General features: G+C 39.9%; 1 protein-coding gene across 1 annotated transcript; it reads left to right on the top strand.

The window, feature by feature from the left end:
* The first annotated feature begins 1,002 nt into the window (after nt 1–1,002).
* Nucleotides 1,003–13,096, top strand: LOC131217024 (nucleoid-associated protein At4g30620, chloroplastic-like). Its single transcript, XM_058211705.1, has 7 exons — nt 1,003–1,165; nt 6,365–6,513; nt 10,248–10,348; nt 10,434–10,473; nt 10,629–10,700; nt 12,625–12,681; nt 12,763–13,096. The coding sequence occupies exons 1-7, from the start codon at nt 1,075–1,077 to the stop codon at nt 12,835–12,837; spliced, it is 585 nt and encodes a 194-aa protein (XP_058067688.1). The 5' UTR covers nt 1,003–1,074; the 3' UTR covers nt 12,838–13,096.
* The last annotated feature ends 3,375 nt before the right edge of the window (nt 13,097–16,471 follow it).

Here is a 16,471-nt window from a genome sequence, read left to right as displayed (position 1 = left end):
AAGGTTTTAGAGATGCAGTAGTGTTGCTTGTGACTGGCCTCAAACAACTCTTGAGCAGGAATAGATCGTTGGGCTGAAGCTACGCTGAAGCTGCTATGCCACCAACTGCCAAGCCTGCCAGCAACAACACCGTACATAAACACAAACCTGCTTGTAAGTCATTACAGCAGGTTCAAAATTCCAACTTGTTCCCTTCGAGCCCCTATGACACTTACTGCAGTGAACAGCTCCTCAGAGACGCCTGCTGTTGATGCACCAGAAATCAAAGTCATCTTCTAGTGGCCCACCTTTATTTTATAGATGTATATTGAAGCCAACCATCACTGCCTCTATCTGCCTCGGATCCGTCCTGAGCAACCACCAGTTTTTTGTTTCTTTTTCAAAGACAATAGCAGCACCATCATTCACCTCAAATTAGTACAAACACCAAATCAACCCCGGCACGGAATTACACACACATGAATGATGGGATTTTTTTTTTCACTTTTTTTTTTTTTTTTCTTTTGTTGAATTTTCTAAAAACCCAGAACCGTGGAACCGAAGCAAGGACCGCACCGTCTTGAGTGCAGCCTGGGTGTCACCTAATTTACTCCCGGATGATACACAGGTACTTAGATTACTCACAATTCACAAATAGTACGTTCCATACCTTTCCAAATTATGGGTCCCACCTTAGATTCATGAACTGAAAATTACGCTTATTTAGGGATGTGACCATTGGATTGGTGAGCATTTATTGGACGGTTATGAATGAAAAAAAATCCAATGGTTCTATTTCAACGAAAAAACGTTCATGAATCAAGCATTAAGTTTTTTAATTATTTAATTCTTATTTTGAGAGTCTGATTTTAGTGACATTGGGTTTCCCAAGTTACTGGTTTATATTGAGTTAATCTATTCCATGTCTACAATTTCTGAGTGCCTGCGTATCAAGCATCATACTCAACCAGAGTATCAAACAACTACTCGTGAAATAAAACCAGCACCGCGGATATTAGAAAACTTAGATATTTCAATCTTCAACTAAAACCCCTGAAAGAATAGCAGCAGCAGCAGCAGCACACCTCCTTTTCAATGGCGTCTACAAGCGCATTTTCCGCTCAAATTTCTAACGTGCGCCTGATAAATGACAGAAATGCCCCTACCTTCTCTTCCATTCCCATCTGTAAGTCCCTCTCTCCATCTGTCGATCCATCTACAGCAATTTGTTCTGTTTTAGTAATTAGTAATTTCTTATTTCTAGATTTTTTTTTTTTTTTTTTGAATTTCTGTTCCTTCAATTGCTTGAATTAAGATGAGAATCGTATTTTTGCGTTTTTGATAAATCGAATTTTTGGGAGAACTGTCGTATTGGGGGCATGATATGTTCTCAATCAAGCATTACACACGTGGGAAGCATGTGTACTATCTGGGCCATTTGTCTGATGGTCCTTCGCTGCGGAGATGCACTTTTATAGGAAATTCGAAGCATCCAACTGGTGGGCCATATATGTGTAGTAGAAAGCCTGAATGATCGATGGGCTAGATTCGATGAGGAAAAATAAATCCTTTTGTTGGACATCTAGGATCTTCTAATCAATTTGATTTTTGAAATGTGGCCTTTCACGGTGCGGTCCACTAGATGAACAGTCTGGTTCTTAAGCATGTGTATAGTTCCAAATTAGGTTGAAAGTTACCTTTTTTTGTCTGTGAAAGTGGTAGGAGATGGGGAGAATCAGGAGATGGGTTCTGTTGTGTTTTCTATGGAGATGACCAATGGTCTGTTTGGGTGCCACATCAAAACCAGTTCATTTAAATCTGGACTGCAATTGTCATGCGAACTGCCATTGCCCTGTTTCCCAAGGACATGATTTTGGGGGACGCAGTAATTTGTATGAGATTCAAACCATACACAGGACAGACCATCAAGAGAAAGGGGCTTCCCATTGGATAAATAGATTGGCCACAGTCATAGATACAGTCTTAGCCGTTGGTACAAATTACAACAGGTGCTGACACCACCTATCGCACATGTCAGAGACTGATTCATCAGGCCCATTTTTGGTTGGCACCCAAACATGCCCAAAGAGTTTTCTAATGAATAATATATATTAAGGGCATGCTTGGATACGTGGATTCCATGGATGATATAATATTACCTGATGATAATTCCCATGGTCATGGTAGAAAATAGGATTCGAAAAATAGGGTGCCCATTTAGATAACAAGTGTTCTCATATTCATTAAACAATTTTCACCTTGTTTCTTATGCCAGAGAATTTTCATGATGGATGGAGTAATGATTACTGTGTGGGAGTCTATGTATCCAAAGAGCCCAATTGTTTTGGCAGTGGAGAACAATTTCTATTTTTGCATGGATTCCATGTGTATCCAAACATGCCCCAAGTGTGAATTGGAGGAGGTAGGTGTGCACTTTGTGCCTCCCAGTTTGGCTTTTGAAGTGTGAACTGGAATGAAATGAACAAATTATGGTAAAAAAGTCGAATGGATAGTTCTGCCTCACAATTTATAATGAACCAAAAGCAAATTGCAGTAGAGTGAATCTAGCCAGCATTAAATATAGTGGTGAACTAGTTCAGAGCAGATCTGAGATAATGGAAAAGAAAACCCTAAATGTATATGTTTGAATACTAAATGAATTGATTAGTAGACAACAACAAGCTACCATAACGAGCTTTGCTAGTTCAAAGTAAACCACAGACAAGACTCTAACATAAATCTGAATTATAATATCGTCTTTCCATATGATGGCTACAGTTGAAGGAAAATATAATCTTCAAGTAGAATTTGTTTTTCAAATAGAGGAGGTCACAAAACTGTAAGTAAATTCAAATATAACAACTACTAATATCAGTGAGATAAAAGCATGCTCTAACATATATGTTGAAATTAGACAGATTAGAAGGTGGCAATAATGATCAGAAGAATATAATGAAAATCTTTTTTTTTTTTTTTCTTTTCTTTTTTGGTATGGACATATAACAATTGAGAACATATGCGTACAAACAATTTGACAAGAAAGGAGAACTAATAAGCAATATCTTTAAAAAAAGGATATTGTCAGATAAATACACAGAAACAACTTGAGCAATATGGACAGGCATGTACATGTGAGTTAGGAATAAATAGAATTGTGGTACATGAAAGTGCATTTGTTAGGAATAATAGAATTATGTCACATTAAAGTGAATTTGTTGCTGTTCAAAAAAGAAAAAGAAAAAAAAAAAGTGAAGTGAATTTGTTAAGATCTAGTTGAAAACAGTTAAACACAGGAATGCGATGGTGTAGAAAGACAAAGTCAAAGTTTATGCAATTATCACAAATAGAATAGAGCTTTAACAAAAAAAAAAAAAAAAAAGTGGGAAAATTTTTAGCAGTCAATTGCTTTTGATTGCAGTACATTCTGGATATACTCAAAATATGTAACTAGGTTGTAATGATCTTGAATTTGGCAGCTTGAACCGGCAGTGCAAAACTATAATGAAGGAAATTTGGCTTTAATTGTCGGAAGGAATAAATGTATGAGACTTAATTCCAAAGGTTATTACAGATATATGAAGTTCAAATTTCTAGAGTTAACAGCATCAATAGTGATACTTGTATAACCCAATTAAGAGAAAATCTACAATAATATGAATGCACTCTTCAACCACAAACGATAGCAGCAGCAGAGTTCAGATAAATAGGAGAAGTCAATCGGCTGTAATCAGATGATTAAAAAAAAACATATATCTTGGTGCACGTTTATCAGGTACAACGCAGACGGCCAAAAGTGGATGGATGAGCTGATTTAGATTAATTTAAGTTCCAACGCACTGGATAATTGTAGTTAACAGGACTATATTGACTAATATGCTCTCAAATAGTTATTATGGATGAAGGAAAAAGGAGGAGGAGGACAGTCTGTCTTTTCTAGGGTTTGTAGCGTCATGTTGCACGTTGGATTGTTGGCTGCAAGATGAGTGGCATAGCTTTGCGACATTGAGTAGTTGATAGTGGAGGCCCTATTTGAAGGCCACGTCTGGATGCTGCTGTCAAGTTGCCCCATTAGCATTGGGGTTTTTATGAGAATAAGAGGAGCAGGGGGAGTAAGAATAGTTTGAAGTTTTTTTTTTTTAAAGAGTTTGTTAGTTGATTGGAGCGATAAACTGTGGAGGTAGAATATGATGAAAATGAAGGACTTCGGTCCCAATCGATTAAAAAAAAGTTAATGGGGCCCAAAGGCCAAGGACAGAAAATGATCCATCAAGTTTGCGGATACGAGTCCCCTGTACAAAGGGAGCTTGTATGGACACCATTCGCAAGGGAATCAGCAACATTATTAGCTTCTCTAGGAATTTGATGGTAACTTGAGTTCTGTGGAATTTTACCCTTGATGCCCATATACAGACATGGATATGAACATGGATTGTGAAGTAGGATTTTACACCATTGTTTGATATCCAAGACATGGATGTGGATATAGGTTGTGATTGGATGTAGTATGAATTGAATCAGGATAACTAGTTTAATAAAGTGGAAATCACTGACTCGTAATTACCTTAGTATTTGTATTAAGGAAATACGCTCTGAATTGCAATTAGGGCCTGTTTGTTTTCCTATTTACCATTGTAAATGGTGGTAAATAGGTAATTATAACCTATATCTATTGTTTGGAAGAGATGAAATATGAAGGGTAATTACACCTTGATTTTCGGAATTTACTTTTTGAAAAAAAGGGTGAGAATGACTGAGTGAAATTTTTGGATCTCACCATGATGTATGTGATCGATCCACGCCGTCTATCTATTTTATCAAATCATTTTAGCGCTTGTGTCAAAAAAATAGGTAGATTATTAGCTCAATTGGACCACACTGCAGCAAACAAGGGGATATTGATGTCCCTCGTTGAAATGTGAAGCCATCCGTAGGTCCCACACTGATTTGTTTTTGTGATCCAACCTGTTCATATGATCACATGGACACGGATGAAGGAAAACCACAAATATTAGCTGGATACAAAACTCCTATGGCCCACAAGAAGTTTTCAATGGTGTGTGTTTAATCCCCGTGTTTCTTGTTTTGTGGTACACTTGCACTTTGGATTTGCCTCGATTTTCAGTTTATGCCCTAAGATGAGCTGTTACAATGAATGGGGATCAGACACATATCATGGTGGGCCTTGCAAAATTTAGAAAATTTTTCTCGATATTAGTGTCAAGTCAAATCAAAGCTTACTTTGCATGGGTGGCTACAGTGCATTTCTTATGGAAAATAATGATTGCTTATTTACTTTTATTTCTAGCTGGAAATAAGAAAACAAACACCCCCTTATTTTACACCCATGTTGGACTTGAAAGGAATGATACTGGATTTGTGGGCCACTTGTTTGCTATGAATGCAACGAAATGCCATTACAATTTGACCATTTCTTCTTGATCAAAATGAATTTTGTAATTCAATTCAGTTGTTCATCCAAGAGCAGCCACAGTATCCCAAGGTCCCATCTAACATGTTGACAATCATCATTGTTTCTTCATCTTATCCTTTCTCCCAGCAATTTGGGATTTGGCCTTTAAATGTGAGATTGGCAAAGGTCCTAAGATCGGCTGCCCAGCAGGCATAAACCCTCCATTTTTACCCTGACATGGACACAACTTCCATGCCAACACAGTCCACCTAGTAACCCCCAACCCAACTACGGCATGCCCTCCCCAAAGACAAGCAAGCATAGTAGGATCATGAGGGGTACTTACCAGGCAAACTGCTAGGTACGAAGGTCTAAACCAGCTCTTGCATCCGATATGGTGATGATTTGAGAAAAAATGTTGGTAATTTATAAAATAACAAACTCAGTGCACTGAGGTAGACGTAAACCCACATCTAATAAACCTCCATATAGTGTCTACTACCAATATTGCTGTGTTACATGGGTGCTTCCAAAAGGGCAAAGGCCTCTTGTCATGTTAGTGTGGGTCCAACATTGTATGGATTCTGATTTCAGATACAAGCTCTTTTTGTTCAGTTTTATCTAAATTTCATATGACATGTTTGCATTTACCATAAGTTTTGTATTCCACTGTTTAATAGAAATGTTTTATATTGAAATTATGACATTACATTTTGTGTGACTCGCTAAAGTTCCCAATACAAGCCTTTGTAACTCAAAATTTTGAAATGTGCATGCTACTTGAGACTTAATCTATTTGATTGATTCATTTAAGTCTTCAATTGTGTGTTTGTGTGTAAGCATTCATGGTGGTTGGATTTTGTGCAAAGATACACAGCAAGAGTTTGGCTTTAAATAAAAAAAAAAAAAAAAAAAAACTTTTTCTGTTCAAGAAACTTTTGAAACTTGACTGCAGCTTATATTTATTCCTTTCAGGTAATAAACGAAATAGTAACACGAGTGCATTAGGTGGACATTTTATATCATGGCCTTGCAAGAAAAATGCATGCGAAAGAAGATCTCTTCGTGTTTGTAGTTTATTTGGAGGAAAAAAGGATGAGAAGGGTGATGACGCACCTTCAAAGGTGAGCCAAGCAAATTCTCTCGTCTATTGTAGATATTTAACCTTCACAATTCACGCTTCTGAGATTTTGTTTCGCGCATTTTTTATGAATATTTATTTACACACTAAATACTCAAATATGTTTAAGTTAATAAATATGCTCCTCCCTTCTCCTGTTTTTGTAAATTAAACTACTTTTGCCTCTTGTATGTTTCTATAATTTAGGTTGCTGCAAGAAGTACCCCAAAAATGATTCAATATATGGGGTCGATAATCCATGAGAGTGGAGACATTGAAAAAGATGTTTCTCATAGAATTAGAGCTAGGTGGATGAATTGGAGATGTGCCTCCAAAGTTTTATGTGATTGCCTCATACAAACCAAACCGAAGGGAAGGTTTTAGGGCGTGTTTGGCCGGGCGGATTGGAAGGGATTGAATGGTATTAGGGTGGATGGCATCACTTTCAAGGTAATGATGGTTGCGTCAGTGGATTGGTGCAAGATCCATGGGATTGCTATATCCCGGGATTAGATCACCGAGTCTATTTGGCACGCCCGTCCAATCCCTAGATTGCACCTTCCAATCCCTTCCAATCCGTCGAACCAAACACGTCTAAGGCAAAATTGAATGGGATTAGGGTGGATTGGATGGATTTTAAGGTAATGATGGTGATGTCAGTGGATTGTTGGCAATCCCATGGGATTGCTATATCCCGAGATTAGAATCCCGAGTCTATTTGGCACGCCCGGTCAATCCTGGGATTTACCTTCCAATCCCTTCCAATCCGCCTGGCCAAACAGGCATGCTTATGACACAAAATGTTGGGAGGTCAAGGAACAACATGTTCATAGGATGAGTTTAGTTAAATGAGGATGATGAGATGGATGAGTGCAGGATGATAAAGAATGATGAATGCATTTGAGGTAACTTAGGAGTAACACCAATAGGTAATAAGATAAAGAAAAGTAACTTTAGATGGTTTGGCCATGTGCAATAGAGACCGAGAATTAAACCGGTCAAGAGTGAGTTGGTTTAAGTTGAAGGCTCTAGAAGGGCAAGGGAAAGGGCAAAAAGGATGGTGGTAGTAAGAAAAGATTTGAGGACCTATGGTTTAACTAAGGACATGATTGTCAAAAGAGTGGAATGCTCTGTGTGGGTGAGTGTGTGTGTGTGTGTGTGTGTGGCTGTTGATAGAGTAGAGTGGTGGTATAGGATTCATGTAGCCAACCCCAATTAGGTGGTATTAGACTTAGGACACGATTGTCAAAAGAGTGGAATGCTCTGTGTGTGTGTGTGTGTGTGGCCGTTAATAGAGTAGAGTGGTGGTATAGGATTCATGTAGCCAACCCCAATTAGGTGGTATAAGACTTAACAGGGTGAACCTGTTTAGATATTTACATCATCACCCTCCATGTACAACTACAAACTGATAATCTGAGTGAACTGTACAAACTTTTGCTCCGATCATAGTATAGTACTTCTATATAAAAAACACACTTGTAAAACTACAAACTGATGACCTGAGCGTACTATACAAAAACTTTTGGTCCGATCATATTTATATGAAAAACAAAGAGGCACAGGTTGGCGCAACATTGCAAAGAAGAAAGCCACATGCAACAGCTAACTCTGCATGATTAACCCCTCTTAGCAAATGCTTCCGCTTGGCCCAGTTCCAGCTCCACAAAAATATTGCAGATTATCTCTGTATAGTCCATTAAATGCCTAGGATATCCTATATTCATAGCAATTAGTGTTTCAAATTGTGTTCGTAATGTACACTACATAGCCTATTGTAGCCATAGCGCTATGTAGCATAGCTAAATAGCGTAAATCCCTTGTAGTGTACACTACAAGGGTTGTAGCATACACTACAGCTACGTAGCGTGTAGTGTTTGTAGCGTACACTACAATGCATTTTTTCATTTTTTTAAAGTTTGTTTTTTAAAAATTGTGTAAATTCGCATCATAAAAAACCTTAAAAACTAAAGTTAAAACCAAACCTTTTTATATTTACTTCCACTTAAAATGGTGGTGAATCTAGTGATCCTTTGTTAAAGTTGTGTAAATTCACAAACTAAAAAACCTTTAAAACTAAAAATAAAAAGAGTTTCGAAAGAGGGTTTTTGAAAACCCCTCCTCATATAAATGACATGTATATCGTACTTAATACTCTTTTAACCTATGGGATTTTTATTTCTTTTTCATACTTGTGAGTTGTGACTTGTGGTTTCAATTAGACATTATTAATTAAAGTGGTTTTCTTAGAAAGTTGTTGATGCAATAATTATTTGAACATGATATTTGAAAAAATGAATCATCTCTTAGGCATTTTTATATTTTTTGCTTTTTATAACTAGTTATCATATTTTTTCTATTTTTAAATTAAAAAATATAAGTATCGTATAGCTTAAGCTACATGCTACGCTATTTACACTGCACGCTATAGAGGGCTAAACATTACGCAACATGCTACCGCTATGTAAAACACTGATAGCAATCAAGCTCAGTGTTTAGACTTCATGAGCAATATGTAGAGAACTTGTAAAGCCCGTGGAGAACAAGAATGTCTTCCATGGAGATCTTATGCAAATATTTTGTAGCTCCACTAACATGGCCTTGTTAATGACCAGACTTCATGGGCAATAGTTAGAACCATGTGAAGCCCATGGAGAACAAGAAACTCTTTTGTGAGATCTTATGCAAATATTTTGTAGCTCCACTAACATCGCCTTGTTATTTATCACTAGGGATATGGCAAGTGCGATGCACGTGGAGGGAGAGTAGGAGAGAAAAAAAGGAGAGAGGACAGAGAGAAAAGGTGCGGCTACATGCTACATGTTGAGAGAGAGAGGAATATGTTTTCAATAGTGGTGACCCATCCCTACTTTTCCAGTGCTATGGCCTACTCAATTTTAGATTTGTCTTATTTCCGGGCTGACTTCCTAGCATGAGGTGGCACAATATGTATAAAGTGGATTTCATGCAGTCATCGTGGCAGACCCCACACATTCTTTGTTGCACGGCTCCCTTGCAGTCCCATTGGGGTGAGCTACACATAAAGAAGAGGAGAGCGGGCTACTCGCATCAAAGAATGGGTTGCGGATAAAATCTAAGTTGTTCAGAGGTCTTTTGCAGGTGGACATCAGTCATATTTAGACATTCCCCAAATACCCCCTATTTCATTTAAAATGTATTCCCATGCCCTTTCAATATTCAAAATTCTGTCCTTAGGGAAACTATTTGTCATGGCAAAAATGTCCAAAAGCTAGTCGCATTATATATGTAAAGATATCTACAAACTATCTTCAGAAGCAGTCTTGTACCTATAATGTTTTGAGTTTCTACTCAGAAAACAAAATCATCAGCATTGTCATGGACATGTCTTAGCAATTTGGGGCTGGCTGTCATTGAAACGAAATGGTGAAAAGTTAGTTTCTGCTGTCCCACGCAAGGTATTCAAAATCAGTTACGTAACGGCCGTAATGGTAATGGTCATAACTGTTATGTGTTACGGTGTCGAAACGGCCGTTACAGAAAAAACAGGCCGTAAAGGCCCTATAATGGTCCCATAACGGTCATGTAACAGTTTTTCAAAAAATAAAAAAGTGTCATAATGGCCGTTATGGCCCGTATCATAACGGTAACGGAGGTGGCCGTTATGGCCACAGTTACCGTTTTGGAACACCTTGGTCCCGTGTCTGTGTTGGGCAAGCTAACCATACTCTTATACATATATTCCATGTTCATTCATAGGCAGGAATTTTGGGAAACATGCAAAACCTATATGAGACTGTTAAGAAGGCACAGATGGTTGTCCAAGTTGAAGCAGTTCGTGTGCAGAAAGAACTTGCTGAGTACGTATTATCTACCTTCATTTCATGACTTCATTCTTTTTACGAGAATCTTGAAATAACAGCTTGGATTTCTTTTGTCATGCAGAACTGAGTTTGATGGTTACTGTGAAGGTGAGCTAATCAAGGTACGGCTATGATCGTATTGTTCTGATCATGCTAACATGGGTCAGATTGATACTTCTCTATATTGTTCTGAAAAAGGATTTTGTGCAACTCTGATTGAATGTCTATTTTGTTCTGAAAAAGGATTTTGTGTAACTATGATTGAATGCCTTGCTAGGTAACACTTTCCGGAAACCAACATCCTGTACGCACTGAAATCACGGAGGCTGCAATGGAGTTGGGGCCTGATGTAAGTAAACCTAGTTGTGCTGATCTGATGATTGGTCCATTTTCAATTGTTTGTGCTTTTTAATCATTCCTCAGCCTTGCCTGCAAGCGGATCCTAATTATGACAAAGAGGGATGACATTGATTGCAAAGATTACTCTAAAACTGTTTCTGTATCATGATCATCATCCATCTCCGAACTCATTTATGAAGCCTGTTTTGGCAATCCATCTTATCCAAGGCCATACCTTGGTTAGTGAACAAGCTTTAATACCCCTAAGCTTTGCATATCTAAGGCTACAAAATAAGTGATAAAAATGCTAGCTGCTACAGTGTGAAAATTTGCTCGACGCCATTGCCTAACTGCTACTATAGAAAATAGCTATGGATTTGTTGACCCACAACTGACTCAACCACTCATGTCGGACCAACAGAATAATCAACCATTCATTTGGTGGCTAATAGACGGATCAGAACACTATCAGAGGCCCACAAAGCTATACGGATAGATGAGAGGGATGTATCACTGATCGAACAGATCCTGGAGCCTAATTTTCTGATCAGATAGATGGGGTCCGCCATTTGATTGCATCGTCGTGCACAAACAGCTGTCTACAGTGATCTTGGGGATAGATCACTGATAGAACAGATCTTGGAGCCCATATTTCTATAGAGAATAGCCCTAACTGTATGGATTTTTGGACCCAAAACTCAATAGACCGGTCATGTGGGGCCAACAGAATAATTAACTACTCATTTGGCGTCCATAGACTGATCAGAACTCTATCAGAGGCCCACAAAGCTGTCTGGATAGATGAGAAGGATAGATCATTGACCGAACAGATCCTGGAACATAATTTCGTGATCGGATAAATCATGGGGTCCGCCATTTGATTGCATCATTATGCCCATCCAGCTGTCTAGAGAGGTTTTGGGGATAGATCACTAATAGAGAAGATCTTGGAGCCCAATTCTTGGACATATTGCAGGGTCCACCATTGGATTGCATCATCATGCCTCCACTTTTATTCCGTACATGTGGCATGTGTGTATGATGATTTGAACCATCCATTCATCATACAACTCCTTAAGTGGACCATAGAAAAAAAAAAATCATAATGATGGGTTAATCCTAGCTGTGTAAAAGTTGTGTGCAAAAATCCCCATAAATGCTTGTAAACGGTGGTAAATAAGTAATTATGACAAATGCTTGCTGTTTGGTTTAAAGTAGGAATTTCACCTCCAGGCAAATCTCACCCTCGTAACAGCTGGGCCTCACCACGATGTATATGCCATATCCATGCCATCCATTCAATTTTTTTTTTTCAGATCATTTTAGGGCATGAGCTGAGAGATGAGGTAGATCCAAAGCCCAAGTGGACTGCACCACAGAAAACAGTGGGGATTAAACACCTACCATTGAAACTTCTTGGGTGCTACAAAAGTTTTGTATCTGCCTCATTTTTGGGCTCATGCACTAAAATTATCTGACAAAATGACTGGACAGCGTGGATAAAATACATGCACCATGGTGGGGTGCACAGAGTTTATGTGAGTCTCTTTTCAAAGTCCATGCTTGTCTGCACCTTTGGTGCTGTAAATACCAAAGTAATCATTACTCATTTACAACTGTTTACATGAATTTACATCTCTAACCAAACAGGATCCTAACTAGATATTGAGTATTTTTGAGGATTGTTGGATCAGGTTCTTGAATTGTTACATTCATGGTTATCCCTGATGAATGAATGGTTTTGATCATCATATGCCATGTAAATGGTAATAAAGTCATTCAAAAATCATTCTTTAAAAAAAAGGTCATTAAAAAATCCATCAAGTAGTATTTCTTTATTGCAATTGAATTTGATTTCAATCCTAGTCGTGTCACTCATCTTACATGATTCCAATCAACATGACCAACTTTCCCCCCTTTTCCCGCCCACACAGAAACTCTCTCTCCTGGTAACTGAGGCATACAAGGACGCACACCAGAAGAGCGTTCAGGTGAGAATGTTGGTCTTATGTAGAAAGTTTCAATTCCATCCCTACCCATTTGGTCGAGCTGATAGTTGCATTTTTTTTCAGGCCATGAAGGAAAGAATGAGTAACCTTGCCCAGTCACTGGGAATGCCGCAGGGCCTCAGTGATGGACTCAAATGATGACAGTATTCCATCGATCTGGTTATGAAGACAAGCTTCAGTTTTGTATACTGCAAAGGTGAAAAGGTCAGTCGTCTTGATCGTGCTGTTGTAGAAATCACTCCTTTCCAATCTAGGCATGTTTAAGTTAGCAAAAGCGAAAAGATTCAGAGCTCGGGCCTGTGCTTACATCTTTGGGTTTCTGAAGAAAACAGGTATCGAACATTGTCTTTCTTTTTAAGAAATAATTTGAGAACGATCCAATCCCCCTATGAGGTAAGATTTTTTCTCATGTTTCTTTCACTAGCACTACCATTTTCCATTGGATTTCTATGCGGAATGTGTTACACTCAGTCACAAGTTATGATATTACTACACTATTTTGTGGCTGAGGGATTATACTAGCAACCGGTCATCAAAGTGGACCGGTTCAACATAAACCCATATCAAGTGGGTGGTTAGCCATTTTCTTAAGAAAATGGAAATTCACCTATTAAAGCTCAAATCCAGGACCTCTCCTCAGACCCTGGTTTTAAGACTTGGATGATGTTCAAGTTGACTATGAAGATCTGTGGTCTAACCAAAGGTCGGGCCATTGATAGAGTGGAATGGTGGAAAAGGATTATGTAGCTGACCCCCGATTAATTGTGATAAGGCTTAAAAGATGATGATGATGTCCAACTCATTTATGACTCAGTCGGATTTGTTCAGTTTGATAATGTAAGCCACCCCTACTTGGGCAAGCCCGGTCGATTCCACCCTGGCTTGGGTGTAGAATTGGGCACGGGACGACTCGACTCATCCGACTCATTCAAACCCGACTTGATCTTAACCGTGTGGGTGAGTCGATCCGAACCGAGTAGACTTTGTCCAATCCGAACTCAAACCGAGTCGAGTTTGGGTCACCCAGTAACTCGACCCAAAATCCAACTTGGTACTGACTCGACTCGATCCAAAACCCAACTCGTACGTGTGCGCGCGCGCGCGTGTATATATATATATAAACCAGATTTGATGTTTCAAATCTGAGACGTCGTGTAGCTGATGGAGGCTCCAATTTGGGCAGGTGCATCTAGGTTTTGACTTGTGATTTCAGCCTGTGGATACCCATTGCACCCGACCATACTTGGTACCTATGACCAGGTCAGACTCAGTCCAGACTAGTCTAGGCCAGACCCAAACTCAGATCGGGTCAGGCATGCTAGACTTGGTATCAAGTCGGGTCAAGTTTGGGTTAGGTCTATTTCGAAACCCGGGTCAGCCCTAAGTTGATCCGACTCGGCTTGATGCCCAGCTATACTTGGATGAGTCATGACCCAACTCTGGGTCAAGTAAGTCAGGTCGAGCTGCATAGTCTTTTAACCATAGCTCACGCAGCAAACACCCTGACCATTTTGCTAGTGGCAGGTCTTTTTTCAATTACATATCAGTGTTCATTTTCGTGCCACAATGTGCCTGGTTGGTTGAAGGTAAACTGCCCACAGATCCATAGCTCAAGTGGTAGACCGAGTGAAAGATACCTCGTTTCAACACTGAGGTCTTGGCATCGATTCCCTAGTGGGGGTGGCTAACAGTGAAGTGTGATCTGACAGTGGGTGTACTAACAAGCTAACCAAAAAAAAAAACTGCCCACAGAAACAGGATTCATTTTACATACAGGCAAGTGCACCCACACATTCCACTCTGAATGGCTACCGTGCAATAAATCTGGCCGAGATTGGTATAATCCTAACCGTTCAAAAGGTGGCCATCAACTATGCATTTTAAGAAAAGGAAAATGCAGTCATTCAACAAAAGAAATGGCCAAATGTGAGGCCCACCAGAAGAGTTGGGCTTCACAATATCAACATGGTCATCGTCGATGTCCCCCTCTGGAAGAGCATGAACCCAAAAAATCAAAAATTTCCTCGGAAAGGCTATCCTCAAGCACACATCGGATGTTCCAAATGGGCGACAGACAGAAACTAAAGCTTGTTCCCTAAAGATGGACCGACTCATTCAGTCCTGAGTCAAATCATGACTGATTCGGCTGAGTCGGGTTGAGTCACCCCCTATCAAAGGCTCACCAAAACTTAAATTTGATGAAGCCACAAACAAGAATCAACCGCTGTAATTATATGATGAGACAGGTCAATTTATCACTGCCTTCTTGGGCTCAGGAAAGGAATCACAGCCATTGAAACTCTTGAAAGCCCAGTAGGGTTTGATGCTATTTTAGTTCGAATAAAATAAAAACGTCACACTGCTAAGATATCTAATATCGGGGATTTTTGGCGCATGGGCCATCCATTCTAAGGCCCATCATATCAATGGTTTGGATTCCTGAACTAAAGGCCCCACTTGTACAAATTTAAAACTTGTACTCTACTGTACGGCATTGAGCCCATCATGGTTCAGGCTCGAGCCTAGACATGTAGCCTTTTTCGGGCTGGTCGGGTCTAATATTTCAACCTCAATTAGCAATGGGGTTGGGCTCGGAGCAATCTCATTGGTATGTTGGGTCGGGCCAGAGACATCGAAATCACATAATGGGCTGAGTCGGGCTTGATGACCTCCTGATTGGGTTGGGCTTTGGCACCAAAGCTATTATTTCTAAGTAGGGCTGTACATCAAGCCGAGTCGAGTCGAGGTGGGGCTAAGCTTGTTTTGAGTCATCCATGCTCTCCTCGAGCTTACCATTGGAGCTTGCCTTGTTTGTTGAACCCTTCGAGGCAAGCTACTAGATCGAGCCGATGTGAACTTACCTCGAGTCGAGTTGAGTCTGCTCCTATCTCAATTTATTATATTTCTAACTACATAATACAAATTAAAAGTCAATAACATTAAGTCCAAAAAGTCTTACATGCCATAACATTCACATATTTATAATTAGAATTCAACACTTTCAACTCTACAAAATGTAAATCTAATCGAAATTGCATATCTAATTCGACTAACTACATCCAGCCCAGCGTCACCTAACCCAACTGACCCACACCCGACCCAACTCGATCCCAACTCAACTCAACAGCCCCAACCCGACCTAAGTAACTCAACTGATCCAACACCCAACCCTAAACTAGCTTGACCGAATGCCTAACTCAGCACTAGAGGTGGGCATCGAGTTAAGTCGAACCAGATTGGGTCCAACTCGACTCAATTCGATTTTTCAAGAACCTGACCTGAACTCGATCCGATCCGAATCCTTACTGGCCTGACCTGAACTGAGTCCAACTCGGCCTGGGAAATCGAATCAAGTTGGATCGAGTTGAGTCTAGGGAGAGAGAGGGAGAGAAAGGAGGAGAGAAAGAAGGAGAGGAGGGAAATCGGGAGAGAAAGGAGGAGAGATGGGTGGGTGTGACGCCTCCTTCGGGTAGAGAAAGAGGGGTTAGGGTTCGTTCGGATCGGATCGGTTCATATTGACCACGATCTGAACTCGATTTGATGTACGATCGGATTTAAGTGGTCTTACTCGATCCAGGCCTTCGGTTCGGTTCGGATCGGGTCGGATTCGCCGGATTTGGTCGGATTTTGCCCAGCTATACACAACACCCAACCTTAACCCTAACCCAACTTGACCTAGTGCCTAACTCGACCCAACCCAGCGGCCAACACTCACCTAACTCGACCCAACCTAACAGCCAGCACCACCTAACCCAAAACCCACAGTCAACCG

The sequence above is a fragment of the Magnolia sinica genome, chromosome 10, assembly GCF_029962835.1.
Source record: "Magnolia sinica isolate HGM2019 chromosome 10, MsV1, whole genome shotgun sequence".
NCBI lineage: Eukaryota > Viridiplantae > Streptophyta > Magnoliopsida > Magnoliales > Magnoliaceae > Magnolia > Magnolia sinica.
Note: the sequence above shows the minus strand (reverse complement) of the source record. Positions and strands in the feature narration are given on the sequence as shown.